General features: G+C 45.8%; 1 protein-coding gene across 5 annotated transcripts in view; it reads right to left on the bottom strand.

The window, feature by feature from the left end:
• The window catches only part of DOK4 (docking protein 4), a 71,043-nt gene that overhangs the window by 15,640 nt on the left and 39,319 nt on the right, over positions 1 to 16,084 (bottom strand). For 3 of the 5 annotated variants that reach the window (XM_048515235.1, XM_048515234.1, XM_048515236.1), the window contains 6 exons: positions 15,968 to 16,082; positions 14,939 to 15,058; positions 13,460 to 13,664; positions 9,293 to 9,431; positions 8,031 to 8,154; positions 490 to 5,214 (listed from right to left, as the gene is read on the bottom strand). In XM_048515235.1, the coding sequence (XP_048371192.1) occupies positions 5,087 to 5,214; positions 8,031 to 8,154; positions 9,293 to 9,431; positions 13,460 to 13,664; positions 14,939 to 15,058; positions 15,968 to 16,082 (831 nt within the window). In that variant the 3' untranslated portion in view covers positions 490 to 5,086. Of the gene's footprint in view, positions 1 to 489; positions 5,215 to 8,030; positions 8,155 to 9,292; positions 9,432 to 13,459; positions 13,665 to 14,938; positions 15,059 to 15,967; positions 16,083 to 16,084 lie in introns of those variants that run through there. The other 2 variants (XR_007246101.1, XM_048515237.1) reach the window with 2 other exon arrangements.

Here is a 16,084-nt window from a genome sequence, read left to right as displayed (position 1 = left end):
TGAAACGGTAGATATTTGTTTGGGCCCCTGGGTCTCTCTTTCAATGAGAGTTTGCTGATTAGCAGGACAAGCCGTCTTGCTTTAAAATAAAAGGCCAAGCATGACTGACTAATATGGCGCTGCCCTTCCGCTGGAAGATTCTGCAGCACCCAAGCCTATGACAAATGGTGCACAGCGCAAGAGTGCAAAGAAACTATGGAATAAAGCTCTGGGCACGCGATTACACTCCCTCAAAACCTCGACTCCGGGTTCGTTTTCAAAGCAAGCAGTGGCACAGTTTGCTTAACTGACCTCGCAGGGTTGTAAGGAGTAACTAGAGGAAAGAAGAATTATGTCTATTTCCTTGAGCTCCGGGGTGGATTGGTGGGTGGAAATAAAATGTGACAGCTATAAAATGGTGGGTATGGCCGTACGTTTCAGTGCATCATGATCTCTCTCACCTGTTTTCTTCTACCCCTGGATTTTTAAAACACCAAACCAGACTCGGGATCGTGAGTAATGTTTCTTTATTGACTTGAGCAGTTCCATTAAAAAAGAAAAACCCAAAACATTTTTGGCAAACCCTTTATGAGCTCCTCCTTGTCGTCATTTGAGCTTGTCTGTGCTTCATGTTATCCAGGGCCAGCCTAGTTGCATTTCCTGTCCAAGCTTACTCTTGTTCCAACTTCGATTATATTACTAGCTCCACGCTGTACTCCGTATTAATAAGCTGGGATATCTCCACCCCCAAATTGCTTATAAAACACTAACATTGATTAGGAGTTCACCTATAAGCACACTTTGAAAAAATGCCCAAGACGACCCTAAGGAATGGGCTGGCGCTAAGGGCACGGCAGAGTGAAATGTCAGATGACGGAGGTTTCACAGTTCTTCTGGGGTTGCCTTTTAAAGTCTCTACCAATTAAGTTCACAGTGGAAGGAGTTGTCCAGGAAGGTTGTAGTGACCCTTCCATTTCAAAGAGCCCCGCAGATGTTTGGTTGGTTCATCTGGCAAGGTTTTCAGAACATAGTCCTAAGAAGGACATCCCCAGGTTCTTGGAAGAGGGAAGAGGTGTAGCTCAGTGGAAGAGCATCTGCTTGGCATGCAGACCCACCACTCCTAGACAGCTTAGTCAAATCCCCAGTATTTCCAGTTAAAAGGACAGAGTAAGAGGTGATGTGAACAACCTACATCCAAGACCTTGAAGAGCCCCAGCTGGCCAGAGTAGCCTGGGAGAGACTAAGGGTCTGACCTACTATAAGGCAACTTTTGAGTATTCACTGGGCATCTCCCACCATAGTTAGCTTTAAAGCATAGATAGTTGTTGGAGATCTGCACCCATAAGCTATCAAATGAGCCAAGAGGGTTAGAGACAATAAGCTCCTTTCCCTTCCTCTCCCCACAACAGCCACCTTGTGAGGTGGGTGGGTCTGAAAAAGTTCAGAGAGAACTGTGACTTGCCCAAGATCAACCAGCAGGCTTCATGTGGAAGAGTGTGGAAATGAATTCAGTTCACCAGGGAAGAGCCCACTGCTTCAGTGCCGCCCTTATCTCAGCTCCACATCTGTAAGGTTGGAGGAGGGGTTCTGCATCCAAAATTGGGATAAGAAACTTGGAGGGAGGAGCATGGATTGCACTGGTGCACACGTCAGGGGTGTGTGTACAAGAGGGGATCAGAATAACATTTTAACGCCTCCAAATGTAAACAACAACTTGCATGCAGAAGACCAGCACAGAGGGGAGAGGGATGGCCTTGTCTTCTTGACAACTGGAGCAGGTAAAAAGAGACAGAATACAGGCTGTGAAACCAGAGAAGCGACTGGGAGAGACCCTTCTGATGTCCTTCAACCTAAGCTGTCTAGGAGTGGTGGGCCACTGGCTTTATCTATGGGAACTTCCTTCCTACCTTCAGCTCAGAGTAGGTAGCCATGGTAATCCCTGGGTAGTAAGGTCTAATGTATAACTACCTCACCAAACCTCTCTCCCACCTCCAATGGGTGATTCCGTACATGCAAAATATAATGGGTTAGAGGGTGAGAAAAAAAACATTATGGGTGAGAAGTTCTCACAGAACTCCCCCCCCAAAAAACCTTCCAACCCATTCTATTTTGCTGAACCCCAGTTAAATGCTGGTCATTAAATTAGCAACTTTCCCCCCTTAATCTGGGTTTCAAATGCTTCCTGCTTGCCCGTGTGGACTACACCAAGCCGGAAGTGTTGAATTTTCCCCCTTTCCATCCTTTATTATTGTGGATTCTGTAGGCAGCCACCACTAGAGTGGATTCTCTGGGGATTCTCGGATGTGCATTTCGCCGAGAAACAAAAGGGTTTCCTGTGCAAAACATCCCGCATCTTATCGCTGGGCTCCCAGCAATCCTGGAGGGCCCCCGCATTTGCTGTGCGAACAACACAGATTCATTTAACCCATTTATGTTGCCTGTGCAGAAGAGACCAATGTCTCACATTAGAGGAAAAGCTACATACCATGCTCAAGCTAGGGCTCTAGCTAACCTCCCTAAGAGATACTAGTTCCTAAAACAAGGAATGTCAGATTGGGATCTAGGAGCCCTGGGTTCAAATTGTTACCCAGCTGTGGAAGCTTGCTGGGTGACCTTTGGCCAGTCACATGACGAACACTCTCAGCCTAACCTATCTCACACAATTGTTGTGCAGATAAAATGAAGGGGAGAATGTTGTAAACTACTTTGGGTTCCCCACTGGAGAGAAAAGAGGGCATAAATGAATACATAGTCTGAGGGGGGGAAATGGACAGCTCTTAGCAGTGCACCGATTCTCAACAAATATTGCAAACAAACCTCTGCAGGGGCATATTTTGGTGGATCTCTTTTCCCACAAGTTTTTGGCATTACATTTTTTTTGAAGTTGAAACAAAGGCGGCTTGGACAGTTGCTGCCCCCTGGTTTTTTGGATTTTTTTCAGATCTGCTAGAAAGTTTCTTTCCTTTTTCCTCACGTAGACACAGGATCCAAAAACACAGTTATTTACACGTGACAGACCACAAGATAGTATAAGTTAAGTACCTCCAGCATTAATTTTTGTTTTAAAAAAACACAAAAACAAAACAAAAACACAATACCAAGGTTTATACTACAATAAAAAGATAGCCCTTCTAAAAGGTATTTAATAAATAGTAAAACTAGAAAAATCAATTGCTTTGTGTGCGTGTGTGTGTGTGTATTTTAAATGTCAGCATAGGAAAAAGCCAACCACAATGTGAAAGTATTTCACTCTTTCTTCTTTACTAGCTAGCTAAGGATGGGAGAAAATGCAGAGGACAAAAGCAAAGGAAATTGGGCTGAAATTTTGCTGGGATTCACACTGGCCTCTAAAGTGGAAGGATCGGAGAAGGATTAGAAAATTGGGTTGCCAACTGACCAGGAATAATCTGGTATGGCCTGCTCCTGCAGCTTCAAGAGTGGCTCGATCTGCAGGTGGCAGCCAGCGAAGCTTTCTCTTACGTGAGGATAAGCATGATGGCCCACTAAGGCCTGAAAGTTAAGCCCCTGTTAAAGGTGCTGGAATAAGGCTTGGTTTTCAACTTTCAAAGAAGTTGGCAACCTGATAGTTGACCGTCTTCAGTGTTGCTGGGATATCCCGGAAAGAGAAAGCAGCAATTACTGAAAGGGGGTTGAGGGGTGGAGTTTTGGGAAAGAAAAAGCCCCCCCCCTGCACCCACCCCAGTGAGCAACTGATTGTCTCCAGCCAATCAAAGGAAGGTTCTATCTAACTTCTGCTGTATGCAGAATGTTTGGGGATGGAGTTTAGCAGGCCTGTTGGAGGTATAGAAGGGACAGGGCAAATGATGCTGGCTCCTCCTAGAAATTGGAGCATGGCCTTGTGGGGTCTGACTTTTCCTAGAGGAAGGACAACAAGAACTACCTTCTCATAAGCCACCATTAAACAAGGCAACCTCAACTGGGTCCCCCCACACACAATATCTGTGCAGAATTGGCCTCATTCGGGTGGCCCGCGTGCATATTTTTTATATAGCACCCAAACTTGGAAAGGGAAGGTGAGCCCACCTTTGCAGCTAGCGATCGCTTCATAAATACCCACGAGGGTAGCCAACACACGTCCCGTCGCGGGAAACGCACTCCCTGTCTGTCCTGAGGTGGCGATCCCTCACTGAGACAGCGTGCGCCTCCTCCACAAAAGGTCAGAGGGAAAGAAACCTATGCAGAGGTCAGAGACGGGAAAGAAAACCACTTTCTCCTGAGAGGTCGCAAAAGTCTACTCTGTTTGCGTGCATGCAAGAGCCATTTTTTTTAACGATTCAGACCAGCACAAACTTCACTCTGGGTTTGAACTTGCAACGTTGCCCGACCAATATTTTAGGGCTGAACGTGCTCATTCTCAACCACAGGATCATGGCAAGGGCAGGACTGCTAATCTTGTTTCATTTTCAATCCCCTCAAGGCCCGGGTTTTGTTGGAGGCAAGTGTTCCCTGGAAGAAGCCCCGTTGTTCGGTGGCAAGACTTTCTCAAGCAGGCCTCTGTCAGCAACAAGTATTCCTTCTCCTCATGGGCCACCAAAAATGATGCCTTCTTGTCCCCAAAGAACCAAGTCCTTCTGCTCCCCAGCTCCAGTTTGGGAAGCTTTCTTTCCTTCGTGACTAAAAGTTCTTCCCTTTGGTCTGTAGTTGCAGTCCCTATGAAAGAGGGAACAAATCCCAACCCACCCGCCAACTGTTTAAAAATCTCACCTTTGTGGCTACGAAATGTGCATTTGTGTGAGAGAAAAAAACCCCTCTGGATATATAGAATATGCATAAGCCATAGTATATATTTAAAAATGTTCCGACAATAGATAGCGGTCCTCCAAATTCTCGCTCTCACTCTGGGCCTAGCCAGAGTTGACCTGCCAGGCAGACAATTCAGGCTGACTCCTGAATCCAGAACGTTCTCCACAGAGCTACTTCTGTGCAAATTCTGCCCTCTTCTCCTGTAGCAAAAACAGCTGTCCCCAAACCATAGCTACCTCATAAAAGTAGAGGAGCAGGCACTGGAATAAAAAACAAGTCTTCGGTGCAAAGCCCCCTCCCCTCTTCAATGGAGCTGATGCTGACCTCTCCCATCCAGGCCGTGTCAGTGTGAGGCGGAACTGGCTTCTTTGCTCTCGTTCTTGCCACTCTTGGGAACGCTTGGCTTCAGTAAGATGAACCGGTTCAGGAGGTCGTTCTCTGAGCTGGCTTGAGGCCCCGAGTAAGCGTCGCCTGCGGACCAGACAGAGGAATCAGTTTTTGTTTAGAAAAAGTGCCTCAGTGCTAAGGGGAACTTAGATAAGCCAAGAAGGCTTTGGTTGTTTTTTTTTAAAAAAAACACCAGACAAGTTTCCAAGAGAAGAGGTCATCTCAATAAATGGGGACAGGTCAGAGGTTGCAAATTATGCATCGTGCAGAGAGAGAAACTATCTTCCCTCTCCCTTAACACTAGACATTGGGGTCACTTATGAAACCGACTGACAATAGATTCAAAGACAGACAAAAAGAAATCTTCCTTCACGCAATGGGTAGTTGTACGGGGGAACTCGCTGTCATGAAATACAGTGATGATCTTTGGATTTAGGTGTGGGGGTAGACAGAAGACAGGACAATTGTTAGCCATGATAGCCAAATGGGGGTTTTGGTGTCAGAGGTAGTATGCCTCTGATTGCCAGATGTTGAAGACGAAAACAAATGCCCGTGAGACCAAGTGCCCACACTAGTGTATCATGTTAAATTCAGGGCTTAATTAAAGGCATACATAACCAGGAAACCCTCACGGGCATTTCTCCAGCACAGCCACCAAAAGAGGTTTGCCAAGATGCTGTGATGTAGCTGAAGGACACGAAGCCCTTTGAATATTCCGAATTACTAGACGGATGCAACGTCTCGTAACAGATTTAAACACAGGCCATACTGGATTCCTTTTATTGTGGCTATTATTACTTACGATCTAAATGGACCTACATAAAATCAGACTCCATCCAAGCAACAGTTAAGTCATGCTGGTTTCCATGAAAGGGATTTAAGGGCATACTTAGCTCTCCCATCGAAATCAAAGAGACTCTTAAAAAGCACTTTACTTTGGTTAGACTGTATCCATTATGTATTAACAGGTCAATAAAATATTTAATAATGGTGAAGCATGCAGGATAGCATCACAATGTTGCATGAAACGATGGATGAGCAGCCTGTTTCCTTTAGCCATGTCGGCATACCGACAAAAAGCATGCAGGAGTGAGCTCTTAATGGAAGGAACCTCCTTACTGGCAGGCACATGGGATGGATTTGACCATCCATATACCTAGTTCCCAAGTTCCTCCTGCCTGCTGATACCTAAATCTGCAGCTAGGAGGCACACTGACACCCCCCCCCCCCCAAAAGACATTTCTGCAGACTTAGGGGACCCTCTCGATCTGCTGGAAATTATGAAAAGTAAATAGGGCGGTTTAAATCCCTGACTTGTTTTTTTTTTAAGATACCCGTGTTTCCCCCAAAATAAGACAGGGTCTTATATTGATTTTGCTGCAAAAGATGTGTTAGGGCTTATTTTCAGGGGATGTGTTATTTTTTCCCATGATTTTGCGCCCCCCACTTGATCAGATCAGCTGTGCCGGGGACTCTGTAACTTGGGCTTATTTTTGGAGTAGGGCTTATATTTCAAGCATCCTCCAAAAATCCCAAAAAATCATGCTAGGGCTTATTTTCGGGGTAGGGCTCATTTTCAGGGAAACAGGGTAGCTGGGCCCTTCCACCAATCAGGAAGATGAGGTCTTGTCGTGCTCGCCCAGAGCAGTGCTAGGCAAGCTGGCAAAAGAGTGTGAATGAGGGGAGGTCTGGAGCCACAATGGTTTTCCCCTGTGTTTTGTAGCCCCCCTTTAAGAACCTAAAAGAGAGCCCTATGGGTTCAGACCAGAAGTCCAGCTAGTCCAGCATCCTGCTTCTAACTGTGGCCAGGCAGGAAGTTGCAAGGGGAGCCACTTCCGGCTATCTTGTTAACTGGTTTTCAGATGTCTGCCTTCAAACATGGTGGATCCATTTAGTGACTATGGTCAGCAGCTGCTAAGAAACATATCCTCCATGCATTTTTCTAACCCCTCCCCTCCTTCAAGCTATCTAAACCAGTACCAACTGCCCTATCTTCTGGCAGCAAATTCCTGACACATCTTCTACAGTTGTCTGTTCTAAATCCGCGGGTAGTCAATTTCATGACCTGAGTTCTAGTTCCACTTTAACCTGCAAAAAAAATTCACCCAGCCTGAGAAAGCTGATCAGAAATAAAACCAGATAAAAATCATTAAAAACAAACAAGATCATTAAAACTATCAACCCTGTTTTTAAAAATCCTGAATCTGGACCCTTAAACACCAGCTGCAGCCCAATTCTGTCCTCCCCAAGAACTTTGGTGGCTGAAGTTAAAACCTAAATGGGTTGCACGGCAGGTCAGATGATCCAATACAGGTGATTTGTAACAGCTAGTAACTAGGTTGGGGAAGGGCAGAAATACCCTGCATTCTTTTCTGCCCTACGCAACTGAAACACAAAGTCTTTACACACACATGCTCTGGTAGAGAAGAGGAAGGAACTAGATCAGTGGTGGAGAACCTATGGCACACGTGCCAGAGGTGGCACTCAGAGCCCTCTCTGTGGGCATGCATGCGCAGAATTCATCATGTTGGGGGGGGCAGAAAATCGCCCCCCCCCCACATCTAGGTTTGTCTGGGCCACTGGGCACGACGTGCACACACCACAGAGAGAAGGGAGGGCTTGACTGGTGCACCTGGTGCCTGTACTCTGGGGGGCTGCTGCCCGAAGTGGGGGCAGAGGCAGAGGAAGTGGAGATACTAGAGAGGTGCAGAGCAGAGCCAACTGTTTTTTCTAAACTAAAACCTCAGTATTCAGGTTAAATTGCCGTGTTGACACTTTGCAATGAATAAGTGGGATTTGGGTTGCAGTTTGGGCACTCAGTCTCGAAAAGGTTCGCCATCACTGAACTAGATGGAATTCTGGGGAAAGGTCAGCCCCTACGTAGCTGAAGAGAAACTCACCTCCGTAGTTGGAGGATTCCGCAATGTTCTGTGATCCGGTGATGTGGTGCCAGTAGGCACTGCGCGGCAACATGGTTGTGGGTGTGCATGGGTAGGAGTAGTGTTCTGTGCCCTTGTTCAACAGCTGGAAGAGAAGAAATAATGTTAGGGCTGCACAATTATTCCCTTGCAAAAAAAGGAGGGTATAGAAGAAAGGGCTGCTGCCTCGTCTTTCAAAATAAAACAGATTCTGACTTTGGGGCTGGCTCCCTGTTGTGACCTGGCGTGACTATTCGGGGACTGACTGACCCATCTCTTCACACCATATTTTCCCTCTTCATAACCACATGTGTTGCGCATGCATATTTTTGTGGACATGTGCCTTTTTCTCTCATGTGCCTACAGAAGAATCACTGCACATAATTGAGGAAGTAGTGCTCGAGTCTACGAAAAGTTGTTCAGGAATAAAATCTTCTGAGACTTCAAAGGTGCTGCATGGCTTTTCATCATTTTTCATTTAAAGGCGAAAAATCTGGTAACTATGGTGGTTACTATACTCTGTTCCGCATAAAGATGTTAGTTTGGTCAGTTGAGGTGCAGTGGTTGAGAAAATGGTATGTTTCCACACTAGAATATAGTCCCAAATAAGTATGAGAATTATCATTCATTTTTACGCACATTATTTTGAGCATTATTGAACATAGCACTTTAATACAAGAGCATTTATGCCAAAATGTATTTTTATTTTCAAACCAATGGGGATCAGGGCGAAGTAGGCACCAGGACCCAGGGAGAGCATTCTATAACAAACAAGGTCTGGCATGCTTTTCTCTGTGGTGGAGGAATATACAATCTACCAACATCTTTATGTGAAACAGAATATCGCCAAGGAGATTAAATGGAACTTCCATATTCAGTGGCAGTACACCTCTGAATAGCAGTGCCAGGAGGTAACATGGGAGGAAGGCCTTGGCTGCTATGCCATGTTCTTGGCCCTCCAGGGCAAATGGATGGCCACTGTGTGAGACAGGATGCTGGAGTAGGTGGGCCCCTGGTCTGATCTTATATCAGAAGATAGTGGGTTAGATTTGCAGTCTAGGCATGGGTCAAAGAGATGTAGTCTGAGCAGCCTAAGTCCTGCAAAGAACACCTTTTCACCTGTCTCAATGAATGCATACTGTTTAGCCCTTATAAGTGATTGGGTTTCCAGCACCAGGTTCGCAGTACTTGGGGTAACATGGATATCCCACCCACCCCCCACCACTTTGGAGGCAGAAGCTCACCCGCACATTCTTCTCCATCTCCATCAGAACCCGCTTGTGCTGTTCAGCTATGGCCAGAGTGGCGCTGTGCACTCGCTGATAGATCTGCTCCCCTTCCTGGGTCTGGAAGGTGTACAGCCCTTCACCTGCGTCGCACATCCTGAGGAGCACAACGGGAACCATCATATAGTGATGTGTCAGAAAGGAGACCACCGAGAAGAAGAAGAATGGGGTTTTTATACCCCACTTTTATCTACCTTTACAAAATTTCAAAGCAGCTTACAATTGCCCAATTCCCCACCCCATAACAGACACCTCGTGTGGCAGCTGGAGCTCAGAGAGTTCTGAGAGAACTGTGACTAGCCCAAGGTCACCCAGCAGGAATGTAGGAGTGTGGGAACACATCTGGTTCTCCAGATAAGCCTCCACCGTTCATGTGGAGGAAGGGAAATCAAACCTGGTTCTCCAGATTAGAGCCCATCCGTTTCAACCATTACACTTCCAGCACAAAGGCTGTTTGTAAGACTTGTGCACAAGAGGTAGGCTATACACGTTTCCCACTTTCTTGCTCCTCGTGCCAAATGCACATGCCACTTTCCACCCGACAATTCACACAACAAAAATACACACTTGAGCCACACATATACCTAGATCACATGGTGTGTGTGTGTGTGTGTGTGTGTGTTTGTAAATAAACCCAGTACATGGCTGAAGCAGGTTTATCTTGGTGAGGGTCAGGTGACATGAGAGACCAATAGATTGGGTGACATGAGGGACCAATAGGATTCTACTTGGTTCTATAAAAATCCTCTCACTCGGCTGGTCATCACTGTCTTCTTGCCTAGATGGGGTTCATCTGCAAGCTGGGCAAATCCTCCCATTTTCTCCGCGCTACAAAGACCTCAGATCCTCCCATATTGGAAAAAGAGCTGTGAATGAAGCTTTAGCCTTTTTTCTTTTTTTTTGAAAGCCATCAACGATTTGTGGGGCGGAGGGGGGGGGGGTTAAACTCCCAGAGAAACAAACAGTTTTATTGTCTCCCGCACCACTTGTTCCAAGGTCTCAGAGCAGGGCGGGTCCGATGCTGGAAGGATTTGTCTAATCTCTGTACAAAAAAACCAGGCAGAATGAGTCAGCTAAAGTCTAGGATAAAGGATCACATTTCTTATCCTTTGTAGCTGCTAATTAGCTGAAGCCAGCTAATAGGTGTGGGCTTGGATGGCTTAAATCAATTTGCAAAGTTCAGAAAAGGGAGAGAGGCTGAAAAGCTCCTAAGAACAGGAGGCTGCTGGCTTCAGGGAGGCCAGGGTTTAAATCACAGCACAGATTGACAAATATTCCACATGCTAGTTTTATTCTTTGAGAGCGAGGTTTCACACGATGACTGTCTTCACCCACTGCAGGTGACTCAAAGACAAACATAGCAGGCACAGATCCACCAACAAGGATCTTGATTGGTCAACATGGAAAAAAGTTAACTTTTTGGTCCAGTACAAGTTGTCTTTGAGTCAGCACAGATCCAGACGGATTTGAGTGACAGAGCTGCTATGGGAACGTTCTCAACCTCATCTTGTTTATACATGCTCTTTTTCTCCAGGAATAAGCATAGGAGGGAAACAAGTTCTGCAAACATTTGCACTGTACGCTATAACGACTATCTGTGTTGCTGTACATGAAGTCACAGCTGACTTATGGCAACTCTGCAGAGTTTCAAGACAAAAAAATGCTCAGGTTTGCCATTGCCTGGCTCAGCGTAGCAACCGTGGACTTCCTTAGTGTCCTCCATCCAACTGTTAGCGCAGACCGAGCTGCATCAGTATTGAGCCAGTATTTAAAGAAATAATTTTATAGAAACCAACATGGGTTCTTCAGCACTTGGAAGGAAGAAGAGAAGAAGAAGAGTTTGGATTTATATCCCCCCTTTCTCTCTTGTAGGAGACTCAAAGGGGCTTACAATCTCCTTGCCCTTCCCCACTCACAACAAACACCCTGTGAGGTGGGCGGGGCTGAGAGAGCTCTGAAGAACTGTGACTAGCCCAAAGTCACCCAGCTGGGTGTGTTGGAGTGCACAAGCTAATCTGAATTCCCCAGATAAGCCTTCACAGCTCAAGCGACAGAGCTGGGAATCAAACCCGGTTCCTCCAGATAGGAGTGCACCTGCTCTTAGCCACTACGCTACTGCTGTGCTAGAACAAAATCCAGGGTTTTTATACAGTTTTCAGGAGTTGGGTCATAAGTACATCCAAGGTAAAAATTACACATTACAAAAGAAAACATGTGTCACTCAATCCCATCAAGGTTTTCCTGTGAGACTTGATGGCACCTTGGAATTTTCACACTTCGAACGTCCTGGGCCATCCTTGCAATCCTGAATGTTTCTATTTTATGGTTCTTTGTAATAACAAAAGGCAGCATTCTGATTCCATCCTTACCAAGCATCAACCATCTGGCAGCCTATCACTTTCTAAATGTCTGCATAAAATATTGGATTGTGAATCATGCTGAGTCTGGGATCAATGTGGATCTGTGTTTTTGGATGCTCTCGTTGGTGGGAGCTCGGAGAATGGTGTGAAAGAGGTTCGTCTGACACTTAAAAAATCCTTTTTACTTATTATCCTGTTAGCCTGTTTTCTTATCTCTTCCGCTGACTATTTTGCAAGGCAAAAGGTATTTTATTTGGGGGGCCTCCTTTCAGGGTTTGAGTGAGGCAAAATAGATGAACCGAAGTTTTACGTAGCACAGAACCAAACTCTAACTACATCATGCATGCATTCAGAAGTGTAACAGAACACATCCAAAATAAAACATATGCAAGACTCATATTTCTAAAATTCTATAAGTTGTAAAATGATAATTTAAAAAACCTTGTTTCTGACTCCCCTGCCTACACAACTACTAACCAGGGATGACCTTGCTCCGCTTCCAAGATCTTCCAAGATGAGATTTGGCTAGCCTGTTATCTGTGATACGGCAAACTGTTATTTTTAAAAACTAGGGTGCTGAAAAAAATTTTTATAACATAGATAAGCAGACATTTACTTGCAAAACTAAAGATAAAAACCAGAGGAAGGGAATGTGTCATCTGCCTAGCAATAGTGGGATATTGGTGGTGGTGGTGATAGGGATTTATCAGCTGAGGAGAAATAATGATACATATTCTTTCCCCCTCCTATTTTTTTCTTCTGTCCCTTCTTCCTTCCTGGTTCTATTCTTTCCTTCTCTTTCCCTTCACGTTCCTTTTCCTTCCATCCTAGTCCAACTTATACTGAAGTCTACAGCAATAATTTAAGAATACAAACGGGGGGGGGGGGGGGCCTATCGTTAAGTATTTCAGGCTGACTGGAACGTGCAAGTCCTTAGTAGTAAACGTGAACCCGCGTGGTAAATGTGCACCTCGAAGTATGGGAGGGCACAGCTTGAGATGTGGCACAGTGCCTTGTACACTACTGGAGCAGGGTGGGGAGTAGAACAAACCCCCTTCCAACACACATAGATTCTCTTCCGCCTCTCAGACAAGAAAAGCAGGAAGGAAGGAGATAAGATAAGAGGCTCCTAGCACTGTCCCTGCGACGATTCTCAACAATTCTTCTAAGAGACAGCATTGTACAGAGTTTGGATTTATACCCCCCACCCTTTTTCTCTCCTGTGAGGAGACTCAAAGGGAATTACAATCTCCTTTCCCTCAGTAAACACCCTGTGAGGTAGGTGGAGCTGAGAGAGCTCCGAAAAGCCGTGACTAGCCCAAGGTTACCCAGCTGGCATGCGTTGGAGTGCACAGGCTAATCTAGTTCCCCATACAAGCCTCCACAGCTCAAGTGGCAGAGCGGGGAACCCGGTTCTCCAGATTAGAGTGCACCTGCTCTTAACCACTATACCACTGCTGCTCTTAAGGCATTAAATTACAATCCAGGAGACTCTATCAATACCCTGGAAGCCAGCTGGGCTACCTTGGGCCAGTCACACACTCTTAGCCTAACGTCCCTCACAGGGTTATTGTGAGGATAAAATAACGGAGCAAGACTAGTGTGAGCTGCTTTGGGTCCTCATGGAGGAGAAAGGTAGCATACGAAATAAATAAATCAGGGCTGGATCCAGCACTTTAAAACCATCTCCTGGCATCAAAACACAATCATTCCTTGGATCATGGGGATTTGCCTGGAGTCTTCATGGGAGGAAGCCCCAGCTTACATGAGTTCGTCATACCGTCCAGCCTCGAAGGTAAACCGCGTTGCGTCTCGTCCGTAGCGGCGCAGCGAACACAAGGGCCAGGAGACGAGCTTGATGCGAGGGTTGTGCATATCCCAGAGGTAAATGTTTTCATGAGTGATCTGCAGCTTGCATTCGCCATAGATGTCCAGATTTGGGCATGGCAACAGGAAGACGTTAAACCGGTCTGCAGAACGACACACAACCAACAGAGGTCAACAGAACTGTTGTGGAGCCCACTTGACAGCTACCATGACACCCAGCCTGGCCTGATCCGAAGAGAACCCTTGGTCCATCTCCAGTCAGTTTTCCAGCCCCTGTGCCACCTTGCTTCCAGTTTCAAGTCTCCTCTTCAAACCAAACAAGAACACTCCCTTAAGGACGACAGCCTGCATTGAGGCCAACATCACTAGCATTTTACAAACGGAGAACTCCACACCATATGGAGTTGCTGCAGGGCTTGTAGGGAATTCGTAAGATGGAGGAATGCACCTGAACTACACTGAGGCCCCTTCCGCACATGCAGAATAATGCACTTTCAATCCACTTTGCAGCTGGATTTTACTGTGCGGAATAGCAAAATCCAGTTGCAAACAATTGTGAAAGTGGATTGAAAGTGCACTATTCTGCATGAGCGGAAGGGGCCTTAGAATCACAAACACAACCTTCACATGTAATTTTCCGGGATGGAATTGAGACTTCAACAAGCCCCTACTGTCTGCTCTTTCTCACCGGAGACTGAGCCCACGATCTTCTGCATGTGAAGCAGATGAACAACTTTGTAGCTCATTGGCCATTGACCTACCTAAGTTAATATTATCTACTTTGACTGGCAGAAACTTGCTGACATCTCAGGCCGAGATATTCCACATCACTTCCTACCTGATCCTTTTAACTGGCAATGCCAGGGATTGAACCTTGGACCTTCCGCATGCTAACCGGATGCCCTACCACTGAGCCATGGCCCTTTGTCAATCAAGGCTGCTATTTGTCACACTTCCTGTTCTATCCTACAAACTAGAACAAACAGCAGCTGCAGGAAACCCTGCTGGGATGTGGCCTACAGTTTCCTTCAAGGTTGGCCTTAGGAAGAAGACTCAGTAGGGGAGCCTGCTTTAAAAAAATCAGGTTAATTTTATTTGGGGGGGGGAGCAAGCTATTCATTCCCCTGAATTTTCAGGATGCAGGATTCCATAATGAGGACTTCCTGAGCAGAAAGGCCCTGACCACCACTCATAGCTTGGTGCCTGCACTCCTTCTGTGCCCTCTCTTGGTCTGCACCTTGCTGAACGAAGATTTGTCCATTTCCATTGTTCTAGCCTGACTTCCAGGACTGCCCCCAAGTCGCTGCCTGAACCTCAAAAGGGTGCCCACGTCTCTTGAAGCATTCTATAATAGTTACTCGCTTGTGATTCTCTTATTACGCCATGGCAAGCACAAAGCTCCTGAGCTCCTCCTCACCTGTCTGCTCACACTGTACGCCAGGAGCCAACAGATCTGGCTCGCCAAGACTGATGTCATTCAGCCGCGCCCCCAGGCACTCGACGGACAGGGTCTTGTACCATTCCTCGGCCTCCAGCTCTGCAAGAATGAAACATCACTCAGTCAGTCATTATTAATGCATATATTCATAGGCTATTACAGTATAAAAGCAGTCACACACACACCCCACACACAAACACATATCAAAAGGGAGGGGAAAGTCCATGTAAAACAAACACTTCCATGCAACTGCTAAAATCTTGGAGAAAGAAAAAAACATTTGTACCCAAACTTAAAACAACATAGCAAACAATGTGTAGATAAAACTGCCTTCTAAAACTATTAAAAGGGAATAGTACCTTCTTTACTTGCAAATTTAGCCCTAATCTTTTTTCGGTAGCCAGAGCCTCCAGTCTCATTGCACCGGCTATTGAATGCAAATGCAAATGCAACAAACAAACAAACAGCTTCCCTCTCGAACTATATATGCCATCACTCACAACCCCACGGAAATTCTATAAGTGAATACGTGGCTCTGTAGCCAATTGCCTTTCCACTGTATAAAATCCTAGATTTAGGAGAGCACTTACTCTGGCTAGATTTAATGTAATCCCTTCTGCTCTCCTCTATGGCAGGTATGATCAGATGGTGAAAGATAGGAGATTTTGTTCCTGTGGTTTGGGTTGTGTGGAAACCCTGGAACGCACTCTTTTCCACTGCCAGAAACATACTCAGCTGAGGATGAAATATAAAAACTATTTGCTAAGTGCTCGGGCCTGTCGGACGTCCATAAGATACTTTTTCTTTTAAATCATGAGGATCCTGCACACTGTGCTCTAGTTGCAAATTTATTATTAGATATTATAGAGACTCAGAGAACTGCATAGAGCTGCAAATTGTATTTTGACCTCTTGTTATTATTGTTGACTTCTTATCTGTAGCCCTTTTCTTTCTTTTTCTTGTGCCAATAAAGGCTTACTTGATTTGAACGGAATACTAGTCTCCTACCAGATTCACAAGTGAATGTCCGAGCCGAGTCGTCGGTAAAAACGATAGCCACAGCCTGCCGCTTGGTTTCCTTGGGTAGCCTCGTGATGCATTTCACGTTGCTGATCTCAGTGACCT

The sequence above is a fragment of the Sphaerodactylus townsendi genome, linkage group LG14 (genome assembly GCF_021028975.2).
Source record: "Sphaerodactylus townsendi isolate TG3544 linkage group LG14, MPM_Stown_v2.3, whole genome shotgun sequence".
Lineage (NCBI taxonomy): Eukaryota > Metazoa > Chordata > Lepidosauria > Squamata > Sphaerodactylidae > Sphaerodactylus > Sphaerodactylus townsendi.
The sequence above is the reverse complement of the archived record's forward strand: the minus strand, read 5'-3'. Positions and strand labels throughout refer to the sequence as shown.